The sequence below is a fragment of the Diaporthe batatas genome (genome assembly GCF_019321695.1).
Source record: "Diaporthe batatas strain CRI 302-4 chromosome Unknown Contig00010, whole genome shotgun sequence".
Classification (NCBI taxonomy): Eukaryota; Fungi; Ascomycota; class Sordariomycetes; order Diaporthales; family Diaporthaceae; genus Diaporthe; species Diaporthe batatas.
This window is the reverse complement of record NW_025408557.1, coordinates 583941-604338: the sequence shown is the minus strand read 5'-3', so window position 1 is coordinate 604338 and position 20398 is coordinate 583941. Positions and strand designations below refer to the sequence as shown.

Here is a 20398-nt window from a genome sequence, read left to right as displayed (position 1 = left end):
GGCGCCGTTATTGACTCCATTTATCCCCACGAGACATTTGCTTAAAAATAGTAGTAAAAGAAAGAAAATTACTTCCAACCATGCTCGAGATTGACAACATTGAATTATTTCATTCGAGGCCCAGTACGGTCTAATTATGTATATGTTCCACGATGCCCTAGCTAAAGCCAACATGCACACCCCCCATCAAGCATACGCCGCCCATCCCGAGTACAGCACCGCCAGGTTCCTCTCATCAGTCGCCTGGTTGATGAGGTCGTTCACCGTCGCCGTCACACTCAGCGTCTTGGACAGCTTCTTCCTCACCACCTCCAGCGCGCGGTCCGCCTCGGACGGCTCGTTCACCACCGTCTTCTTCTTCCTCTTGTCCGCCCCGGCGCCGCCGCCCGCGCCGTTCCCCCCCTGGTCCTCCTCCTCCTCCGCCCGCCTCGCCGCCCCCTGTAGCTTCGCCAGCCTCATAGGCGTCGAGCTCCACGAGTACAGCGGGTCGTACCGCAGCACGTCCAGGATCGTCATGATCGAGTATGTCTCCTCCCTCAGCGCGTCCAGCGTGAACTCGCAGCACCGCCGGAACACCCCGTCCGTCTTGGTCACCCCCATGCCGTCCACGACATCACGCGTCATGCGGAACGGCACCACCTCCGGCACCGGCAGGATGCGACCCGACTCGAATGCCACCCCCAGGTCGATGTGTACCACCTCGCCCGTCTTCTGGTCGAGGAGGATGTTGTGGCCGTGTCGGTCTCCCAGCCCGAGCACGTGCCCGAGCATCGATATGGCGGCCGTTGTGCGCGTGTAGGCGAGCCGCTTGATGTACCAGTCGTCCGGGTCCGGGAACGATTCTATAAAGAAGTATCGCATCACCGGGTGGAACTTCTCGGCCACCTTGCGGTAGGTAGAGACTCTCACGTCGTTGGTGCGAGTTGCAACATTCGATATCTCTTTCCTACAAAGATTGCCCTTCATGTCCTTCGGGTAATATCGTTCGTGCGCCGGCATCAGCCAGTCGTGCAAGGGTATGGTATTGGCAACAAACTCGATCAGCCCAGACCTGGCCGTGAGGGGCAGCACTTTGTAGGTTCGGATGCCGAGGTTGCGCTGCCTGGTCGTTCGGTGTTGCTTCAGCAGGGACGAGACAGCTGCAAAAACCTGTTCCATGATTGCGTCTTGTCTAAGGTCGTCGTTGCCGCCCTTGACGAGTTGCTTGTACCTCTGCCCGTTGCTGGCAACAACTGTGATGATCTTTGGGGCGCTGACGCCGGATGCGATCGACATTGTAGGATCCAGTCTCTCTATCACAGGAACCATTGAGTAGTTACGATCCGCACGCAGCTCGATCTCCATGGTTGGGGGCGGGATGGGATACCTCGCGAGACACCTCGACAGGGTCGCCGCGGACGGTGAGTCCTGAGCCTTGAGTCTTGCTCCGCTCCTATACAGTTCATTCTTTTCCTTGGCCAAGTAATGATAGCACCCGCACGCCTTTTTAATCGCGTCCCACGTAATTGCGACGCTGCCTTTCTGGCGTTCAAACTCTTCCGTAAGCTTCGTTGCGGCAGACTTGCGCAGCTGGGCAACCTCGTCCTCTGCATTCGGGTTCGTCCTAATTCCCGACCAGATCTGATACATGCCATGATACGGATGGTCGAAACAGATACGGCAGACCAAGTCTCTCAGCAGAGTCTGGAAATGAGTCTTGTCGAGTTGCAAACGTGAGCTTAGCTGATTCATCAACGAGGCGAATTTGCGGGTTGGCACATTCCGGAGAAGTGAGTGGACCGCCGCATTTGCGACGTCTGTCTCGGACTGTTCGAGCCACAGCGCAGTGAACCTGAGTGCATCGCTGTCATGGTCGTCCGAGGCAGACAAGGACTGCAGATAATTTTCGAGGCTCAGTTTGACAAATTCGTTCCGGGTCCTCTGGGTGCGCTGGAGCTCAGTTTGGTCGAGAAGCAAGTATTTCTCGGCTGTCCTTTGGTATCTCTCAAATTGTTCCTTGAGCTGGGTAACCTTTGCTGATCTGCACTCTTTCTTGTAGTGCTCCACTTCATCCGCTTTGGTCTGAACTAGACGCTGCAGTCTGCCCAAGTCTTGCAACATGTCTGGGTCCTGCAGCTGCTCATCGCAGAACACTGCAAACTGGTGGAACACCTGTCCCGCTTCCTTGCCGGAGCTCTTGCCCTTCAGCTCCTTGAGCGCAGGTTCCAGGTATTTCTTCTGGATGCTATCGGCTGTCTCGAGTTTTGCCACCGACACCTGATATCCAATCTTTGAAAGCAGGTCGGCGTGGGTGACAGGGATGCTCTGTTTTTTCAGAGATGAAGGGCTTCCCTGGAGCCCCTGCAAGAGTCTGATGGACGGAATCATTTCCCCATAGTCCCAGAACGAGTTGGCTGTCTCCATCGAGACAGCCGCATCAATATTCAACCCGATCGCCTCGCTTGAGCCGACAAGGTCTGTCAGCTTTGTCGCAACGTTCAACGACTCTTGCCTTGCATGGTGGAATCGATAGATACTTGATGAGAGCAGCATGCTCCGAACCTCAACCAATCGGGTTTCCGGTGAAGTGAGATTCAACGTGCTTCGAAGCATGTTCTTTTGCCCGAGAACACTGAAGGTCGTCTCACGATGCGACAGAATCTGACTGACGTCGTCGTACCTGCTCTCATATTAGCAAGACATGAGGATACCCATGGTGGCCAGCGTTACATACCTTCCACTCATCATCCACGTCGACCGGGCCTCAAAGTCAGCCAATACTTTCTCGAGCTCAGCAAAGTTCGTAACACCCAGAACAGTGTCCAGTTCAGTAAGGGCTGCAAGAGTTCCCAGATGTTGGCGCAAGTCGGACACTCTCAAGTCCTTGGTGGCGAGACGCTTCATTGTCGTCGCCAATCCGTCCTGTACAGCAAGTCTTGCAGGGTCCATCTCCACAGCCCTGTATATGGATTGGTAAGCCCGGTAGGATGTGGCGGCATGGTTCTCAAGGCTTGGAGGTGCAGGCAGATTCCATATCTCCAGTCGCCTAGCGGTAGTGAAGGTGCCATCCAAGGAGGCAGAATCATCGTGGTGTTGTTGAACTTGCAGCAAGGAGTTCGAGAGGCCAGCCAGCCCCAATCCACTGAGAATTTGGACTAGAGACTGTCCGTCACGATCTGCCTCCGAGTCCCTCAAACGTAAATGGCTGTCATATTGAGAACCGCGAAACGCCAGGCTCTTCCCACCCTCCTTTTCAAATTCGAGTCGTGCCAACACATTAGACAGGGACGCTGTACGGTTGAGACCGTAGTAGGCATCCGGATCGTCTATGTTTTCGAACACTTTCAGCAACGTCTCTGGGGAGTCCTCTGTTTCTCTTGCTGCAGCCGAAGACCGCCGTGAGCTTCTCACTGTTTCTGAAGAGGCCAGTTCGGCAAAAAGCAAGGCGACCTTGTACATCCCACACCCTGTAGCTGCTTCTGCCACACTCGCCAGGTCCAAGTCAAGCCAATGCGATCTATCGGCAATCGACCCTTCATTTGGAAATGGTCTTGTTCTAAGATGGAGTATGACATTGACCACCAATTTGATGTTGTCACTGGCTGCTGGGGAACCCGACTTCAACCACTCCTTGAAGGCGGTGGACAAGCCCCGCTTCAGCGGTCTCTGGCTGTTGAGCTCCTCGAGAAGTGCCAAGTGGGCAATGAAAGGCAGGGCTTGCTCGGCGAAGCCACCGATCTCGCTCAGAATTGAAGGCAGGGTCGTGAGGACTGCATTTCTCTTCACGGAGCATGCAAGGTGGATCGCAATGTCTTGGGCCCAAGTAGACGACTCTATGCTCTCAGCCTCGAACACGCCCCCCTTGGCGTGCCGGGCAAGGCCGCTGTCTGTGGGAGGTGTCTGATACTGTGACCAATCCGACGACGCAAGGAGGTTCTCTGGAAGACTTCGACTGCAATCTGCAATCAGATCGTGATCTTCCGTGGAGGACGCATGGGACACAATCCGCCTCAGGGCAGATTCTGCAAGACCAGCATGAATCGAGTTGTCCCTCAATGTCAGCTTTGCCAAGATTCTCAGCAGACCGTGGACAGAATCGCCGTTGATTCCCATCGTCCTTTGATAGGACGACAATTGTGATTCTCTCAGGACATCGCGCGGAATACTGCCAGACGCCGCATAGGAAGTGCCAACAACTCGTCCTGCCCATGTCAGGTATTCCTTACTGGAGTTGACAGCCTTACAACTCTTCCAGATCATCGGTCCATGGGCACGAGCGTCGTCATCAGTGTCGATTATGTCGTCTCTGTTGGCCTTCGGGATCTTGAATTCGCCGCAAAGCATTCGTAAAGCTAGGTCACGAGCAGACTCGTTGAGCAGCTCGGCCTCTTGCTCCGCGTCCTTTAGTATTTCGAGCAAGAGCCTGCTTTCCTGCGTGTCTTTCTGAGAGTTCCCTGATGATCGAATATTAGATGCTGACTCGATGATTGCTTTGAACGCTTGCGCCTGTTTATCCGACTTGAAGGCGGCTGAGCTGGAGTCGTAACCCTTCAGCAGTTTGACGAACCAGCCGTGGAAGTTTTGAGCTTTGCTCACGGTCGACTTGAATTGGCTCTCCTCTGTAGAGCTGGCCTGGCTGGACTCCAGGAACATCCTCAAGCTGGCCAGCGTAGACAAAGCATAGCCAGCTAAGAATGAGGGTGTCTGTGCCAAGCTGACTTGGCCTTGCGATATCAGCCAGTTGCTCATCGCGAGAGCCTCATCCGCACACTGTGAGTCTGAAAGGAAAGGTCGGATTGACCGTAACAGCATCTCGAGAGGATAAGAAGACGTAGTTTGGGCACCGGCAAGACATATCAGTATGCGAACCTTCCGGATAACTGACAGTGCATGCAAAGGCCCCAGAGCAGGATGAATGGTATTCAAGAGCCTCCGCGCCACAGACGTAACCAGGGGTTGCGTCCACATGGACATAACATCGTAGCTCGTTCTTCGGACCAGATGTGAAATTGCCCGATTGAGGTACTTTCCCTTAAACATGGGCTGCTGATTTGGTCCTAGCGATGTGGAGGATTGGCCGCAGCGCTTGATCTGGTCCATCCAGTCCGCGGCGTACGCGAAAGTCTCATCCCTACGCCACGCATCTTCAACCACATCCTCTTGGTCGATGAGATCGCAGAAATGTCCAATGATGTCGGCAAAATTACGATAAATGAATTCAAGCCAAAGCTCTTTGCCGAGGAGCTTCCGGACTCGAGATTCTGAGGACGTTGATGAGTCTTTAGACGTGGAAAGGTCGTGCATGATCGAATAAGCCATGATCTTTGAATACCCCTGCTCGACCAATGTCACAGGGGTGACTTGAAGCCTACTGGCCAGGTCATTCACTGCTTCATCCTGACATCGCATGATCATAAGGGCTGTGGCCTCTATGCTCGACCGCTGGAGGAGATCATCGAGGCTGGCAAAACCGAATATGCTGAAAGGAATGTCTTCGAAAGAGTCCTTCTCAAGCCAGGTGTAGAGAAGCTGGGGCGCGAATAACTGGAAGAGTTCTTGAGGGGATTTCAACGATCTTGCCAGGGAAACCATCTTCATGCCGCGGGTGGCATACTTGGCAGACCCGACGACTTTTCCAGATGTCTCGACAATATGATAGACAGATCGCCTCAGCAGTGTAGGACACTTGCAACCAAGGCCCGCCAAGACGAACACTCGCAAACCGATACCTTCCATCATCTCCGGGTCGGTTGGTAAGGCTTTCAAGATGTCGACGAAGATATCTTCGTGGGTGCTGACAACGAAGAATTCGAAGATCGTAGTCAGCCTCGGCGCGATGTAAAATTTAGCGCGCATGCAACCATCCCACAAAGGGCCTGGTCGTGGGTCACGGATCTCAGCGCGAGTCTCCTTGAGGCTCTCAGGTGTTGAAAGTAAGGTCTTGTGAGGGGGTGATACCAACGACTTCTTATCCTTGTGAAATTGTGCGTTCGTTCCCCACAGGTGAAGAAGCAGCTCAGAATACGATAATTGGACCTCCGGGGACATCAAGTTGTTTGGCCAGACTGACTTCACAAGCAGATTGTAAAGATCCACGAATGGGTTAATAACGTCAGCATCACCTTCTCCCATGGACCATACGGGCGCGAAGGAAAGGAGCACGTCGACCAGCGTGCACAAAGCAACCTCGCTTGTTTTGTAGTGATTTTTGAAAACTATGGCCGCAGTCTGCTCAACAATATCTTTGGCGTAGTTGGAGACATTGCCGAAGTCGGATTGAAGAAGTTCGACGAGGAATTCCCGGCAAAGAAGGAAGCGATCGTCCTCGAGCGAGAGAAATTTGTCCATGAAGTTATCAGGGATAAGGCCAACCTTTCCAAGGTCGCGGAAGTACTCTGAAAAGAGTTGGAGTCTTGCTTTCGTTGTTTCGAAGAATGCGCTGGTGCTCATACTTGATGCGGTCTTCCTCCTGGGAATAGTAAAGCCTCCGTCGCCAGGTTGCTTGCGTCTGTCTCTTGTCTCGAATGCGTCGTCCACGTCCATAGCGTCGGAATCCTGGGTGGTCCTCCGTTGGTTGCGGTGCTCATCTATCATGCCTGATAGGCTGGCAAACAGCTGCAGAAGGTGTGGCTCTCTGCTACAGAATTGCTGCACTCGCAACGAGTCCAAAGGAGGGATGTAAGGAGCGAGCATCGCCAGGACTAACTCGAAAGATTCGGTACTGCCAGAGGACACGACCATCCGAAAGACCCTTTCCCACAAGCTTGATAAAAGGGCATTGACATCATTAATTCCCCGATTCTCCGCGACTTCGAGGTGTGATAAGAGAATGCTGCTTGAGATCAAGCATGCCACCATACTTCGTAGTCGATCAGAAGAAAGGTGCATCGTTGGAACGTCGGCTCGGCGGATGCCCGTTTGTGAGGCAGGTTCCAGCATCTCGACAAAGTCAACCAGCTTGGGATGGAGCAAATCCAGGATCAGCGTCTTCGAGGTCTGAGAGCTTGAGGGCTGTGAGGTAGATATCTCGTCCAAATCCGAGAATTGCCCTCCATCACCTCCGCCCGAGGGCTGTATTAGATACTGATTGCTTCCTGCGGGTTCATCCTCACTCAGGAGCAGTAGATATCGCGTCATCGGAATGGTGTCATTGTAGCATTTCCAGAATTGGCTGAGCCCGCCACCTACCAGCCCTATTCGCCTCGGAATCTCAAATTGGGACACACCACAGCATAATAGGAGAAGGTTGACCAGGTCAATCGGCACCATGTTATTTGCCAGTGATGAGGCGTATGTAGCTTCCGCTAAATATTGTCAGTCAAGAGCAGGCCGGCCCGGGGGAAGTACTCTTGCACGTGGTAAGGGTTTCAAGCGGACTTACATGGTCGCCACATTGTAAATGCCCATCGGATTATGAAGCTGGAGGTCTTTTGGCTGGCACTCGGCGCCAAAGAATTGCGTATATTGGCCAAGCAATGCATGAAGACCAAAGACGAGTCAAGGAGAGTAGCGGGTCCGCATATGTCGGCCATTGTCACTATGTTGTTGACATCATTTGCAATTGCATGGTGTGGTACCAGACGTGTTTGAAGAATGACATGAAGTAGTACGCATGCTGCTCGGCAAGTGCTGGGTATGCTGATGGACCTGACGGCCAGTTGCCATACTTGTTTCCATCGTGCCTCTGTACTTTCGTCTTTCGCTTGCGATTGGAGAGCACAGCTGCTCAGGGATGGTGAGTACATTGCTCAGTCATGTTCAGAATAAGAAGACGTACCTGGCACATGCGATCATTGCCCAAGACGATAGAAGGCCTTGTTTGTCACCTATCATGGGCAACAAGTCCTCCATCACCGTCAGGATTTCCTCTTGGTCCAGGTTGCTCAGGGGCAGGAAGAAGGGCAGCAGTTGCAGTGATGTCAGCTTGACACCAACATCGGATGACAGCAGTTTTTGGTGTATCCGGTTGGAACCTCCAGCACGACGTTGTCTCTTCCTTGGCTGACGGTCCTCAGTCGCCAGGCGCTGCGAGTTGCTTTTTGAATGCTGTAGGAATATGAACTCAAGGCGAGACATGACCGCGACCAAGGCCCAGCGGCGTTCGGCGTGTTGGTCGAAAGGCTTCAGAGCAAAGAGGTCCGTTGCAAAATGGCCGGTTGAAGCTTTCAGAGATGAAAAGGTAACATCGTCAAGTTGAAGACGAGCCCTTGGGTTGCGCGATGAGTATTCGCCCCAGAGTTCGTCCAAGAGTTCCTCCACCTGCTGAAGGAGGGCCGCAGCTGGGTCATCCTGCAACAGGTAATCCAGGTAGACGCTGATTGCATGCATGGTTTTTAGCATTTCATCCCGGACTGAGAACTGGAGTTCATCTTTATCAAGGGTCCGGCTCTGCCACCAGTAGCCAAGAAGTGGCACAAGCTCTCTGGTCAAGTGCTGACCGAGGGCAGGATCATCACCGGCAGTGTGTAACAAGATGCTGTTCAGAATTGAAAACGCAAATCTGTGCAGCTTGTCCAAATCGTATCGCAGCCGCAACACCTGTAAGACAGCATCGGCCACTTCTTTGCGCTTTGACATGTAGGGGGCATTCGGGGCTGAGAAGAGAGACTGCAGACACTGGAGAAGCACCAGCAGATCGTTGCGCTGGACTTGAACAGTACCACGCTGGGTACCAGGGCGCGATCGAGCGCTCGAAGGGCCAACCGAGGACTGACGAGCTGTCCCTGGCACTGGCGAGTCTCGTCCAGTGAGGATGGAGGCAGGGGCAGAATCATTGCTGTCCAGGAGGTTGGAGATCCTGTCAAGGACAAACATGACACACTGTTCCCAGCCGCTGCCATCTTTCAAGGCCAGGTTCTCAACATGTGTTGGACTGTCGAGTAGAAGCACAAATGTCTGCATGTAATCCTTCGCGAGAGGCTCCAAGAAATCTCCGTCATATGTGGGAAGAGTGTCGGTGATGTGATCGATGATGGCCCTTACTGTCTTTCCCTTGAACTTGGAAACGCCATGGCCGACGGTCTCACGCAACGCCCTGGCACAGCGGCGAAGCCTTTCGTTCGCCGTTCCTACGCCCTTTCCACTCAATAGCAATTCCTTGTCAACCAGAGCGGCACGGAACAAGGCTTCACAGATGCTGTGGTATTCCTTGTCTTTCAGAGCCTCGCTAAAAAAAAATGTGCTCAGCTTCAAAGCGCCAAAAAGCGGGACACACGGGCCTTACTGGTTCAATGAAGGATTCCGGAAGAAAGCGGCCAGGTCTGTAGGTGATTTAGCAGCTTATGACACTAGGCAAGCATGGTGATTCTATTTATGACTTACCTTCCAGCGCCTCACTGCGAGCTGTCACCGGTGTTCCGGTGATGGCGCTCTTGAGTTGCGCAAGATTGGTGGCCTGCGGCCGCAAGGCCGACTTCCGCGGAGGCATTGTGAAACCCAACAGCTGAGGATATCATGAAGGCGAGGCTATCGTCCAACAAAATGTGGCATTGAGTGGGAAGAGGAAACCAGGGGCTGAGAGGACGCAGGGCAAGGCTGCAGGCCGGTTGCACTGAATCAACATCCACAAGCCAGGATCGAATCCGTGATATGGGAACTGTAATGGGGCCGAATTAGAAAGACCATCCTTGAGTATGCGACCGGCATGAGACGGACATGTTCCTCGCAAAAGGGTACCAGGTGCACAGGTCGGCCTCAAATGCTATGCATGGGATCTGGTCTGGCGTTGTTCTCAGTTCTCAAATCCATGATGTGAAGACGTGAAAGAGTGCAGTGCAGCTATGTGAGATCAGGCAGGAAGGAGCTGGCGTTGAAAGCGCTCCGATGCGACTTCTCTTGCATGGTTCTAGGAGCACCCCTGCCAGCCCCGACCGGGAGCTCTGGCCATATGTGAGCCAGCTCCACATTTACCGGCCCTATGATTGGGGAGACGGCAACAAGGCTGCAGAAAGTCTAACAAACCAAACCCGGCCCCTGGGCAACGAACGGCCCATGTGTGGACGGACGGCCGAACCGCGTTGCCGCCAAATTTGTGTACATACGGTACGCGACAGCTTCCCTGCCCCAAAAGTTCAACAGCGCCAGCGCCAGCGCCTGTATCTGCTGGCACCACGAGAACCACTGCAGCACCCTGCATCCACCCAGTGCTGCGCGACCGATTCGGCGGAAACGAGATAGGAAGGCCTGCGATGCGTTGAAATCGGCAGACTAGAGCAGAGCAGTTCACTATGGCCGGAGTCACTGCCCTGGATGGCCTTGAGGCCCTCCACCGAGAGCTGGTCGCCGCCTGCGAGCATCGCTTTGAGAGCCTCCACCTCCTCGAACAGGAGCTCGACGCCCACGCCGAGGCTTTCAAGAAGCTCCTCGACAGGCGACCCAGGAGCAATGCTAGCCGCGATGCTGTCAAGACCGGTTCGTTGCGCACCCACCATTCATCGACAGTTGGACACCGATGCTGATGGAGTTTCACACCGCAGGAAAGATCACGGTTGACGACGAAGTATACTCGATCAATGCGGAATTCCAGGAGATGGCACTCCAGCTCGCCGACGAGCTAGACATCGACGAGGTGGACTCGGCAAAACTGCTTCTCCAATCTCAGGACGACACTCGAACCCTCGGCCGTCCGCTGCTGGAATGCGGTGTCATCCGGTTCCACCAACAACGCAGGTATCTGCTCGATTGCATGCGACTCTGCATCCAGATACGAACCTCCGACGATGAAGAGCTCGAGCCCCTACAAGATGTGTTTGGCACATACGTCACCGAGAACATATATGGCGGGAGGGATAATGCAAAGATTGTGTCCCGCTGTATGGCGGCCATGCAGGACATCAAGAATTGGTTCCAGAAGCTTGCAGATCGGATGACTACTGCGAATGTCGTCTACTCTGGCGCTGCCCCTCGTCTGCCTTACCATGAGGTGGTCGAGTTCTCGAGGGTCAGCCTCGCCCAGCAGCACGAGCTGCTGGCTTTGATAATGGCGAGCGCGATCGAGAAACGTCACGCGAAGCCGGAAGATTTCAAGCAACTACTCAAATATCTGCAAAAGGTGGATCGTTATGATCACCTCCTAGGTATGAACAGCCTTCAGGTGCTATCCAGACATGTATGCTAACTCGCTCCTTCAGTCCACTTCTTCCCTGTCATTGGCGCCTATGTCTCTTGTTTCGGATCCACGGAGGGGAGCAGCTCCCAGGAAGAAGGGGAGGAGTTCAACAAGTTGATTTGCAAACAGTCCGATGACGACAGCTGGGTCATGCCATATCTCCATGCTGCAGTTCAGGTATGGTGGATTGCCGAATACTCGGGCTGGTTCACCCAAATTGGCGAGACGGGCAGGCAGAAGTTTGGTAAGTATCAGTCTTCTTATGATCTTACGCACGCTAACGTTTGGATTCAGACGAGGAAACGTTCTTCGGGCCTTTCAACGAGGCTATGAAAGCCGGCGCCTTTGACTTCATCCTTTCTGTTGCTGCGGATGTGAAGACTCCGGAATGGCTAGACGCTGGTCGGCTGGGAATACGGCATTGGCTACAGCGAAAGTCACCCTCTCTTCTCGAAACTGCACAGTTCTCGGACCCTTTCCAGACAGTTCTCATGGTTCACCTGGAGAACTTGGTAGAGGGCCTCATTTCCAACCTTCCAGATGCACTTCGCAGGATGCGGAGCGAAGAAGACGAACAACGCCAGCTCAGTCAAACTCATGAGCAAGATCTAGATCTGGAACGATTTCTGTTGATCATCGCCTACGCGTACGAAGGCCGGCCTGATGCAGCCTCAGCCTTTTGGACAGACCCTGACAGTAACCTGGCTGGCTTCCTCCACTGGGCTTCCCGAAGAGCGTCGACACCACTCGTCAGCGCCTTCTGTGAAATGCTGCAGTCGCTCTCGGACGATGATGCCTGTGCTACAGCCGCTCACAATTTCCTTCTGGATGAAAACCAGCCTGCATCTGGCAAGATGCGGAAGTCACTCTCACTGACGTGGACCCAAATCTTCAAGGAACTTCATTTCTTCACTGTCAAACTTCGGGAGCGACCTTCCACGTCACAATCACACATATACCGCTCTGGAAAGCCCCCACCAGAACAAGCAGAGGCGGAACCCGAATCGGCCATGATGCTCGAGTGTTATCTGAGACTCATCACCAAGCTATCGTCCCAAAGCGAGGATGTCAGGACATTTCTCCTTACCGATGACTTCAACCTGGTGCAAGGGCTTTTCCTTCTGGCCAGCACGTCCATCCCTCCCCGGCTCAAGTCTTATACTTTCTATGCGCTGCGGGCGCTGATGAGTCGCAAATCGGACGAGGAGGGTACCATAATGTGGGCTGTACTCGACTCGTGGGCGACTGGACAGCATAACCCGCCACAGATACAAGGACGACAACCGGTTGGGCCGACCAACCAAAGCCCGGCCGCTCAAATGCGAAGGCAGTTGCTGGAACTTTCTCGCGGTTTTGAGGAGCCAAACGCAGTCGTCCAGTTCCTGAACTCTCTGATCTGCCCCGTTAACGAATCGTCACCGTTGAGTGATGCTCTCCCCTTTCCCGAGGATCTGGGCTCCCAGGTCAGGATGCCGGGAATCGATCCTTACGTGGACTATGTCCTGGGGTTTGTCTTCGCCGATAACTCCGGATCTTTGCAGGACATGACACAGATGAGGATGCTCCGGCTGAGTTGCCTCGAGTTTTCGCTGTTATGTCTCGAAACCTTCAATGAAGATCTGATCCTGCTCGGCAATGAAACGAATATCCCTGTGGATTCCATCATAGCGACGACGGATCTTGCCACCTACATCAGACTTCACCCCTTCGCGCGTGTCATGGAATGGATGCTCAACGAGCGAGTTATGGCTGCGCTTTTTGAAGCAGTCAACCAAAGACATCCGGATGACATCGCTCAACTCGCCAGTGCGCCCCCAGATTCACCGATAATATTGAGCACGCTACGCGCCATCGAGGTTGTCAGCAAAGTGCTCGATATGCAGGATACGTATGCCGATCTCGTGCGCCCGCTTCTCCGCAGTCAGTCGATCAAGAGAGAACCGGTTGCGACATCCTATACGTCCTTCGCTGACGGATTGATGAATCACCTTCCTCTGATCGTGAACTTGGGCCGCTATTGTGGGATGGGTCATCCAGCACTGACACTCGCGTGTCTGAAACTGCTCGAGAATGTCTCGTCCTCGGCCAGGATAACTTCAGCTTGGAACCCTGGCCACTTCGGACAGACACATCGCAACAAAGCTATCGTGGCTTTGGAATCCAATGGTGACGGTGAGTCAATTGCTGGGTCGTTTGTCGCAGAATTGACGGCGCCTCTCGACTTGGCACGAGGAGCAGATTCACCGAACTATATGATCAAGTTGTACATCCTTGACTTCCTTTTCGCCTGCCTACAGGCAACCCCCAACCAACCTACCATAGCCCACTTGTTGCTGGGCTTCCGATGCGGCATGGACTCGGTATCCGTCGAGACTGAAGGAGACTTCGACTCACGCACCTCCATGTTCCACAACCTGTTACGTGTCCTCCTCGAGACACCTTTCGGTGACGAAGAGACGGGCATGTGGCGATGGACGATTGAGTTGAAGTTCAAGATTATGAGGATCCTCCGAATCCTCTGGACATCAGCTTTGACCGCGCCGATCGTCTTGGCTGAGCTTAGGGATAACGAGTTCCTATTTCACCTACTTTTCGGCGAAATTCCTATCCACCCGTTGTTGTCCTGGGATGGGCAGCTTATGAATGGGCCGGAATTCCTGATAAGCGAATCATCCATGACTTTTATATCCTTCCTTGCCCTTCGCGCCATCACCCTCGAGTATGCCAGCATTGAGTTGTGCAGCGTCTCGCAGCATAGACTGCCGCACTTCAAACGGCGACTTATCGACGCGCTCAATGGTCAGCTTAAGAGTGATGATGGCGAGATCATGCCGGTCTCGAGCATTTTTGATCTCTTCGACTTCCTTCCGCCGGATGGGCAGAACTGGGAGGTGCCACCGCCACAATTCCAATACTACCGTGACCTAGACCTGAGGCCTTGCTTGGCTGAGGATTCGGATGGCAACCCAATATACAATATCAGGAAGGTGAAGGACATATTAACGTTGAAACGCAGTGAGTTCGCCGGCCAGGGTCAGCTTGCCGTCGAGAAGGACATAGAGTTGCTGGACAGGGAAGAGATTCTTCTTGTGGAATTTCTGGAGTTCTCGAACCGGCAAAAACAGCTGAGCTGTTTCCGCCTCAAAGTCCTCAGGTATTGGAGCAATGTGCTGTTGGTCATGTTCGAGTCAAACGAATTCAAGGGCAGTGCGCAGACGTCGTTCCTTCTCCAAGCTCTCCAGGCAGTCCTCCCCAGCCTGGAGATATATGCGTCCGACAGCCCAGACGAGGCATATGAACTGGCCAAGCTGGCCAAGATTCTGCTTTTCAAGATTGACTTCTCGACAGCGACAGGCGAGAACAAAGACGTGCGGAGATCTGGAGACCTGGTCAGCGACAAGCTGTTCCAGCTCTTCCAGATCTGCCTGGCGGCCGTCGGCAAATGGGCGGGTAGCTCGGAGCTCCGCGCCGTGTACTATAGCATCTGCTACCGTTACCTGGCGGGCATAGTCCAGAAGGACCAGGACTCGTTGCCCAGCCGCCACAAGGCAGTCAAGTCGATCCACGTGCACGGGGAGAGGCTGCTGAACGTCATCTGCGACGACGCCTACGGGGCCGACACGGCGTGCCAGACGGCGGCCCTCATCCTGCTCAACGCCCTGGTCAAGGTGGGCAGCGTCGAGGACGATGCGTATGTCGTTGAGAATCTTAACAGGCTCAACTTCATCGGCATCCTGGTCGACTCGCTCAGGAACGTGCTGGCAGAGTGGATTGAGATCACCCAGACAAGTAAGTCCATCAGAACAAGCCGACCAACAAACCGACCAGCCAACCCCAGGCCCGAGCCAACCGCCCCGCCCCCTTCCCTCTCCCCCAACCCAACCCAACCAACGCACACACGACATGACCTAGCCAGCCGCTAACCGCGGGACCACCGCCCCCAAAAATAGGAAACACAGAGGCCGAGCTCCTCTGGAACGCAAGGCTCGCCCTGCTCCTGTCCATCTGCCAGACCCGCGACGGCGCCAAGCACGCGCTGCAGGCGAACCTGTTCCCGGCGGTCGAGCAGTCGGGCCTCTTTGGCGCGGACCCGGAGCTCCTCGAGGACAACAACAGCAGCGGCAACACCTCGTCATTGCTGGAGAGGCACTACGCCCTCCTGGTGCGCGTGGCCCGCGCCGTCTGCGCGGCCGTCCTGACGCGCGGCCCGCAGAGCAGCGTCGCGCAGGGCCCCGCGCGCCGCTTCCTCTCCGAGCACAGGATGCTCGTCGTGCAGACGCTGAAGCGGAGCGCCGGGATCGGCAGGGCTGCTGGTCCTGGCGGTGCTGCTGCTGGTGTTGGTGCCGGTAGCAACAACAAGGAGGCGGAGGTGAAGGCGCGCGCCGCCCTCGAGGACGCCGTCGAGGAGCTGGCCGAGTCGTTCGTGGTCCTCATCGCCGCGACGGGGTTCCTCGAGTTCGAGGAGGAGATGGCGGCGCCCAAGAGGGATAGCGGCCCGCAGGCTGGGGGTTTGCCGGTGCTGTTCCACTGATTGAGTGAATGAGTGAGTGGGTTGGGTTGTTTCCATGCATGGCATGGGGCGAGGCGAGATGGGGTATTTTGGGGAGGGGCTTTCTGGCCTGACCCAGGTTTGGAGCAGAGTCCGACTACCTATGTATCGATGGATGAATGCATCTCAAGGGGCCTGACAGTCTACGTTGGCAGATAAAGGTGTGTGTGGAGGTTGGCTGGTCCTTGTGTGTTCTGGTGGTTGGTGACTTTTTGGGCATGCATTCGCGTGAGGGAGTCGGCGAGCAAAAAAGTTGATTGGGCATATGATCTAGCCTACGAGGATCGTCAATAGACTTGTTGCAATACTTTTGCGAGCGGGTTGTTGCTGCACACGAGAGCAATCAGCCGCCTACCTAGTGAGTGGATTACGGCTAGGAGCATGCGGGTGTCCGAGTCACTGCCTCCAAGAGATTCAGTCTGCGTGCATTAGCATGGTCACGATGTCCTCGGGACAATGAACGCTCTTGGCCCATGCACGGAGGAACAAGGAGTCACCGAGTAAGGTGCAAGAAATAAACCATGGCATTATGTCTTTGTTTCCATGTGTTGCTTGTCGAGGCTTCCTGCCCTCGGCTTTCTCGGCGGAAAGCAACATGAAGGGAGAAAAGGAAGCTCGCATCGGGTATTTACCTATGTACCAGTAGAGTGACAAACCCGTAATTGTCGATCCTGTGACCGCCGCCGCCGCCCCCCTTCCAGGCCCTTTACCAGCCATGCAAGACGCCGCGCAAATGCAATATGGGTATTTTGTTTCAAAACCATCGTGAATGCTGCAAACCGTTCGTTGTACGGCCTGCCGGCTTGTGGTACACACACATGCCAGGATTTTCAACCAGAAAAGGCGCGTAGAATGTCTTTCTGTTGACATCCTCTCATTATTGCTCCATTTACCGAAGGCCATCCTTGACCCCACATCGATGCGGCTGTCACTGCCCACGTCAAGGCAGCTTCGTGGCCACCAACCAGTCTATGCCCCTTGCGAGACCCTCTCTACGTCGTGGGGATCGGTGGATCAACGTCGAGCAGGTTGTTTTCCCATCTTCTTAGAGGGTCGAAGCTTCAGCTCGAGGTGGAAAAAGGCCTTTGCTGGCGGCCTGGACTTCGAAACCGGCTTGTCCAAGCGCTGGCGGCACATCGGGCAGACCTTCTTAGTAAGTTCGGTGTGCATGGCCTGGTGGAGGCACTGAGCACAGAACATGTGGCCTGCCATGTACGGTTAGGAAACCACTGGTGAAAACTGGCAGTGCGTGCTAGGCAAGCAAAGATAGACGTACCACAACAAGTAACTGTCAGGTTGGAGGCGGCATCCATACAAATGACGCACTCAAACGCAGACAGCTTGATGCTGCTGTCCTTGACGGGCTGGAAGAGCTCTTTAGGTATCTCCTCTTCAGACTTGGTCAAATCAAAAACCTCCACTTTGCCCGAGTCACCATCTCCACCAAAGAGGCTGTCGAGGTCGTTGTCGTCAGACTCAACTGGGACGGGCGCGGGGGTATAGTTCCTCGAGGTTGCAGGTCGCGGGGTAATTCTTGAACGCCCAGGCGTGGCCGCCCTCTGGGAAACATAGGTACGGGGCCGCTTGGGGGCAGACGGGCCGACGTCGTGCTCGTTGGGCGAGGCGGCCACGGCGGCACGAGCGCGCTTTCTGGTAGGAGGCATGTCGGACTGCGGTGAATCTAGGGTATTGTCGTCCTCTAAATCGTCGTCACCGTCCCCCTGGTCCTCCAACTTGTACAGCCCAGTCACGGGGTCGGGCAGTTGGTGGGCTGCTGTGATGAAAGGGCGCGAATCGGATTCCTGTCGAGGGGGCGGGTTGTCGTCGAAGAACTGGAGGCGAGAAGGGGGTTGGTGTGGACTTTGAGGACTGCGGGGTGGCAAGGAAGGCGAAGACAAGTCGCCGGTGGCGAGAGCTTCGAGGAGGTCGTCGCTGTTCGGGTCGCGATGGTGAAGCGGGCGAGGGTTGTGGTTGAGGAAGTCGAAGTCGTCGAGTGGCGAGGTGAGGAGGTTGTGGAGGGTTTGGGGGGCGGTACTGGCTGAGGGTTGGGGGAAGAGGGGCAGGTGATTATGTTGTTGACCCGAGGTTTGGCTAGAGTTGGCTGTTGTTGCTGCTGACGAATGTGTTGTTGATGTTGTTGCTGCGGCTGTATTCGGGACGAAGTCGGTCGGGCGAAAAGGACGGTAGGGGTCCGTGCTGGGATTATGTGAGAGGGCCAGCGATGGTCCGTCACGGCGGCGGCGGCGGGCTAGTTGGGATGACGTCGACACTGCCTGGGCTGCTGTGAAGGGCGACTGACCGCCGATGCCTGGGGCAGTCCTGTATGCTGGAGAAGCTGCAGCAGTGCGGCCGAGACTTGTGAGGCGACCCAATCTGTGAGTCGGCGAGCCCAGGGTCGAGTGGAAGGCAGAGAGGGAGTTGAGCAGAGGCGGTAGGAAGGGATGGCTGGATTGCAGACCGGGATGTGGTGCAAGTGAATTCGTCTGCACTTGCTGGTCCGGCCAGGATCCTAAAATCCGAGGGAAGGAGACGGTCAGGAGGCGATCAAACGTGGGGTTGGTTGCCCAGGCAGGAGAAGGCAACGAGAAATAACCAAGGCAGCTTGGGAAATTGAATGCGGGCTGGCTGGGGGGGAAGACACAGAAACAGGCTGGTGTGAGCTCGGATTCTGGGTGGGTAGAAGGGATTGGGACTGCAAGCTGAACGGTGCCGTGCTGTGGAGGAGAGGAGAGGGAAGGGGAGAGAGTGAGAGAGTGAAAGTGAGAGTGAAAGTGAAAGTGACAAGGTGCAGGCAGGACGAGAACGGAAGTCGAGTCGTCAGTCACGCAGGCAGGTAAAGAATAGGTAAGGTCCTAACCTGAAAACCAAGCGTCCATTCCGTCCGACGACAAGAACGGAGACCAGTTTGTCATGGTTGTTGTGAATGAGTAAGGAGGGCGAGCCACTGTGGTCAGTCAGTGTCGGCGGCTTTGGGGACGTCCTTCTTTCAACCCAGGTCGCCTCACCCGGCTAGAGCACTCAATGGGCCACCAAGGATGCCCTTGTCGGGTTGATGGATTCACTGGCGATGTCGCTGTGGCCGCTGGCAGAGTGGTGGTGATATACAGTCCAGGTCGAATGAGCATCGCATATCTCAACGCCGTCACAGAGCAGCAGCACGAGGCAGAAGAGGAAACAGGAGAGGAACAATAATGGTGGGTGAAGAATGAGGCAGGTTCCAAGGGATCAGGCAGGTAAAATGGCCTCTCCTCGGGGCAAGGTTGACGAGGAGCTGAGAGGCTTTTGAAGGTTGCAGGGCGGCAAAGGTCGGCGGGCGTCTCGCCCTTGTTTGCACGGGGACGACGCTCAGAACTCAAAACACGGTACGGGTACAGGACTCGGGACGCAGGGTGCAGGACGCAGGAGGGGAAGGCGGCGCCCTGGACACGGGAGGCTGGGCTGTATTTGAGTGCGACTGGGGGGTGGAAAGAGGTGATCAAATGTATCCGTATCTTCTCACCGCTCGGCTGTGGTGTGCCCTCTTGTACGGAGACCCAGATAATATTGGGATGGGATGGGAATAAGCAACTCAGCAGCAGCGGCGGCAGCAGTAGCAGAACAAAGCTGGAGTGGGCGCAGGCAGGGTTTGTAGAGTGGTCATCACACACCTCACAGGGGAGAGGAGCACAAGCAGTGGAGCACTTGAGAACGAACGGGTGGGCTGAAAGAAATATACGCCTGGGAGGCTGGACTGGGCCAGATTAAAGTACTAGGTATAGATATAATAAGGTGCAGGTGCGGCACAGCGTTACGGGGCCACCACTCTCCTGGTCTACTCCTCACCAGGCCAGCAAGCTTGATTGGGGTTGGGGAGGGAGGTGCGCACAAGCGAGGGGGCGGACCAACAGCTTGGGAAAGCACGAGAGGACGTCTTCTGCGGGAGGGGCGGGATCGGGAGAGCTGGACCTGGAGCTGCAAGCTGGGCCTTTTGGGGAAGGGGGGAAGGGGAAGGGGGCAAGACCTGCACGCACAGGCAGGTATCTATCAGTCATCTGTACTCATGCTTTATTGCCTGCCTCCAAAGGCCGATGTGATATGCTACGTACTCCGTAATGCACATATGTATGCGGTCTAGACTGCAGTGGGTTGGTTCATGTACGGAGTATCCCACTTGGAAAGTGTCAGCAGCTGTAACGGCACGAGCTGATCCGCCTGTCGGGAAGCACAAGCAGGCTGGCACAGAGCGACGAGTAAGGCAAGGAAGGAAACCACCAGCGAGGCTCGCTTTTGTGGTCAGTCCTCACGGCGACGAAACCAAGTACATATGTACCTAGGCACCTAGGTATACTCCGTACACCTGCCTGGTGACATGTCAAATTCCACAGGAGACTTTGATGAGCTGTCCGAAATCCTGACAGCCGGGGCAGGCCAGACAGCTCCAGCGGGTCTGCCAGAATCCACGAGACACAACACATGCTCTGGACTGCAAACTTGCAGCTCGGGCAAGAATCAATGCGGCAGTGAGGGCAATCAAACACCACTTCAGCCCTGCTACAACCGAGTACTCGGACCACACATGTGCCACCATCCATCTCATTGGGCCTGCCCGTTTACCACTCAAGTCAAGTACCTAGGTACCTAGGTACATATGACATCCGTGCCCACCCCCGTAGGAACGCCATTCGCAAGTTGGTCCCAAAGCTGGACCACGGGTCCGTGAGCTCACGGTACGGAGTACTGCACGTCTGTCATTGAACATTAATCCGTCGACTGGCTTACAGGGC

General features: G+C 55.0%; 3 protein-coding genes across 3 annotated transcripts; 1 reads left to right on the top strand and 2 right to left on the bottom strand.

Annotated features, from left to right (window-relative positions):
* Positions 1-90: 90 nt before the first annotated feature.
* On the bottom strand, positions 91-9746 carry KVR01_008848 (DNA-binding protein kinase TEL1). Its single transcript, XM_044783197.1, has 7 exons — positions 9634-9746; positions 9301-9574; positions 9203-9239; positions 7757-9145; positions 7361-7701; positions 2714-7283; positions 91-2659 (listed from the first exon to the last, which is right to left on the bottom strand). Exons 2-7 carry the CDS (start codon positions 9404-9406, stop codon positions 187-189), a joined length of 8916 nt encoding a protein of 2971 aa, XP_044642615.1. The 5' UTR covers positions 9407-9574; positions 9634-9746; the 3' UTR covers positions 91-186.
* A 258-nt stretch (positions 9747-10004) lies between these two features.
* Positions 10005-15938, top strand: KVR01_008466 (uncharacterized protein). The gene is made up of 5 exons (XM_044792542.1): positions 10005-10389; positions 10455-11054; positions 11109-11330; positions 11381-14875; positions 15037-15938. Exons 1-5 carry the CDS (start codon positions 10206-10208, stop codon positions 15615-15617), a joined length of 5082 nt encoding a protein of 1693 aa, XP_044642233.1. The 5' UTR covers positions 10005-10205; the 3' UTR covers positions 15618-15938.
* A 203-nt stretch (positions 15939-16141) lies between these two features.
* On the bottom strand, positions 16142-19337 carry KVR01_008875 (uncharacterized protein). The gene is made up of 3 exons (XM_044782549.1): positions 18493-19337; positions 16912-18144; positions 16142-16840 (listed from the first exon to the last, which is right to left on the bottom strand). Exons 1-3 carry the CDS (start codon positions 18545-18547, stop codon positions 16650-16652), a joined length of 1479 nt encoding a protein of 492 aa, XP_044642642.1. The 5' UTR covers positions 18548-19337; the 3' UTR covers positions 16142-16649.
* Between the last annotated feature and the right edge of the window lie 1061 nt (positions 19338-20398).

Excerpts from the sequence above, each read along its gene's own strand:
- KVR01_008848 (XM_044783197.1), bottom strand. The coding sequence starts at position 9,406 with ATGCCTCCGCGGAAGTCGGCCTTGCGGCCGCAGGCCACCAATCTTGCG. Across the intron at positions 7,702-7,756 it reads GCAATGATCGCATGTGCCAG|CTGTGCTCTCCAATCGCAAG; the intron begins GTACGTCTTCTT and ends ATCCCTGAGCAG. Across the intron at positions 7,284-7,360 it reads ATTTACAATGTGGCGACCAT|CGGAAGCTACATACGCCTCA; the intron begins GTAAGTCCGCTT and ends GACAATATTTAG.
- KVR01_008466 (XM_044792542.1), top strand. The coding sequence starts at position 10,206 with ATGGCCGGAGTCACTGCCCTGGATGGCCTTGAGGCCCTCCACCGAGAG. Across the intron at positions 11,331-11,380 it reads GACGGGCAGGCAGAAGTTTG|ACGAGGAAACGTTCTTCGGG; the intron begins GTAAGTATCAGT and ends GTTTGGATTCAG. Across the intron at positions 14,876-15,036 it reads GATTGAGATCACCCAGACAA|GAAACACAGAGGCCGAGCTC; the intron begins GTAAGTCCATCA and ends CCCCAAAAATAG.
- KVR01_008875 (XM_044782549.1), bottom strand. The coding sequence starts at position 18,547 with ATGACAAACTGGTCTCCGTTCTTGTCGTCGGACGGAATGGACGCTTGG. Across the intron at positions 18,145-18,492 it reads AATGGACGCTTGGTTTTCAG|GATCCTGGCCGGACCAGCAA; the intron begins GTTAGGACCTTA and ends CTCGGATTTTAG. Across the intron at positions 16,841-16,911 it reads CCTGACAGTTACTTGTTGTG|GCCACATGTTCTGTGCTCAG; the intron begins GTACGTCTATCT and ends CGTACATGGCAG.